Source organism: Pseudomyrmex gracilis, unplaced genomic scaffold (assembly GCF_002006095.1).
Source record: "Pseudomyrmex gracilis isolate BER0280 unplaced genomic scaffold, ASM200609v1 scaffold_88, whole genome shotgun sequence".
NCBI lineage: Eukaryota > Metazoa > Arthropoda > Insecta > Hymenoptera > Formicidae > Pseudomyrmex > Pseudomyrmex gracilis.
Window position 1 is genome coordinate 532,266 of NW_018020672.1, and position 2,629 is coordinate 534,894.

Sequence of the window (2,629 nt, forward strand, 5' to 3'; positions counted from 1 at the left end):
TATAAAATTGCAACATTGTGCCAATACTTGAAATCCATATCTGACCAATCTCGGAAGTAAGTATCGTGCCGAGCTTAAGAGCCAGCGTTGGCTCGATCTAATCATATTCGCCCAGTACTGGCTACTACTGTCGTACCAATATCGAGCCTCGTTTGCCGATATTGACCCAATACTGGGCCGTTCGTCAATTCCTACAAGGGACGTTTCGAAAATACTTTCCCAAAGTCCTTTCCTCTGTGAGACCCACGCGACTTAAAAAATTAAACATCTCCGCGGAAAGTCAATATTTTTCAATTTTGTTTTTTTGAATCAAAACTTTGAACGATTCTGCGCAGATAATAAAACAAAAATTTCTAGTAGTTTCAAAAATATAGCGTTTAAAACAACGAATTTTTAGAGACGCCGATGCGCAAGTTTTGAATGGGTCCGAAAGACCCATGTTAGTTCACGAAGGGCGTACTTGTACATGTATAAAAATATTTTGTTATAATTATTTCTTTAATAAAGAAGTCCGATCAATGATACTCCAATCACTGATGAAATTACTTACGTTAGTCGACAAAAACAAATTGTTAATTAGAAACTTAGATATCACAATTTTAGTACACACATGTCTCCTGACGCGACGAAACAAATAGAGTGTATCAAAGGATTAAGACAGAAAACACGGTTTCAGCAGGCGAAACGGCGCGGTGCGCACATGTGTCTCTTGTACGGAAAACTGTCTCGGAATAACAGACGGTTACGAGGTGACTGTACGTCATCCATCACGAAGCCAAAAGCCGAAGGATACGCGCCGGGCTAATTACTTTGTCACCCTCGTAGGTATATACGCCAACCACGCCTAATCTCGAAACGTGCTGACACTCTTTTTCGAATAGCGCGTTACGTCGCGCACTAATGACCATAATATATACGCGTCATGTTTACGCAACGTAATTCCGATATGAGAGAGTGAGAGAGAGAGAGAGAAAGAGAGAGAGAGAGAGAGAGAGACGCGAGCGTGTATAAATATTGATCCGGTTGTTGCAACTACGGCGCAATAACTATCACAGGGAGAGAGCGCGCGCTTTTACTCTATATATCGCATCTATGACGTTGACACGCGCAACGAGAGAGAGAGAGAGAGTGCTTTGAGATTATCGGAGTGTCAGGATTATCTTGCTAATCTCTCAGAATCGAGAGATCCCCGGGCAAGGATAAGACGTGCCAACGTAATTAGAGACCCCTTGACGACAACGTTTTGCGTCTTATCGCAAATTAGCGCTTGTAATTTTCAAGTTCCGTATAAATACAGACAAATAAAGAAAAAACGAATTGCTTAATAGTAATTTAAGAGAACGTTAGTAGGTTCTTAACGCTAGCATTTCTCACAAGCATGGAAAATAACTAGTTGAAAGAGGAGAGAGCAAGAAAAAGTAACATTTTATATTTTATTTTTAAAGCATCCATGTTATTAATTTAAATTAATCGATTTTTTTTAATCAATTATGAACAACTTACCTAAAACAGTACCGACATAAGAATGCGACGTGTCGAAGGATATCGGGCCGTTTGTGCTCTCAAAAGATACGTCTTTGCTGAAAAGACTCGCGTCGTGTACCAAGCGCATCGTCCAGGATCTGCAAGAAAAGATAATAGCAATTAAGAATCAAGAGGCAAGACGAGAGGAGGTTTTTTTACACGTTCGAGAGCGAAAAAAGTAATTAATTATCGACCTTCCTTGCGTGCCGTAATAATGATATCGGCTCGGGTGACTACGTGAAAGCCGATAATATGATAATAATACGTGGGAAAGGAAAAAGAATTTTCTCTTCGAAGATAGAACAAAGGAACGAAGAAGCGTTTAAACGATTATGAGAAGAACTATAATTCACTTATACTTCTTTCAACAATTACCTCGAATATCGGAAATCCGCAGTGTATATATTTATTATTTTGCCAACAAATTTTATCGACACGATGAAACATAATGCGCGCGCGCGTACATATATGAGCCATGCGGGCAGTGACCAAAAAATTAAAATAACATTTCAAAAGAATAATAAGAGAAACATATTAAAAAATGTTTTTCAATTTTTTTTTAAATCTCGACGAAAATATTTTATATCAAAAAAGAAAAACATTCTATATAAAATGTGTCTCTCCAATACTAATGAGTTTTTGAAAAATAATATCCTCAATTTTTTCTCTCTCTCGAAAGAGAGTAAGAAAATTATGTTTTTCCGTAATATTTATCGTTTTCCCAATTCCCGGCACGAACTTGCGGATTGACTTTGGTGGCTGCAGGATGTCTCCGCGACGATTTTGTGGTACGCGATGATTCGAAACCTTTGAAACCATCGCGCTTAAGCTCGAGATGAAACCATGTAACGTCATACCGATCGAACGGCTTCTCCTCTATCCGTGAATTCGCTTAAATATACACGTCCCGCGCTCTTTCGTTCCTGCAAGTGGCATTTGCGTAACAAATCCGCTCGTAATGATATCAAAGACAATTCCCTTCTCCCTTCCGACATTACGCGAAACGGATTACACCTGTCGTCCCGTTGACGTAAATTGTGATATTCGATTAGGACGAAGAAGCCGTAATACAGCAGAAATAATTTTTTTTTTTTTTTTTTTTTTT

At 38.7% G+C, this 2,629-nt stretch overlaps 1 protein-coding gene across 1 annotated transcript in view; it reads right to left on the reverse strand.

Annotated features, from left to right (window-relative positions):
• LOC109855381 (disintegrin and metalloproteinase domain-containing protein 10) overlaps positions 1-2,629 on the reverse strand; it is a 39,635-nt gene that overhangs the window by 28,131 nt on the left and 8,875 nt on the right. Inside the window, exon 3 of the mRNA XM_020429586.1 lies at positions 1,504-1,622. Within this exon, the coding sequence (XP_020285175.1) occupies positions 1,504-1,622 (119 nt within the window). The remainder of the gene's footprint in view (positions 1-1,503; positions 1,623-2,629) is intronic.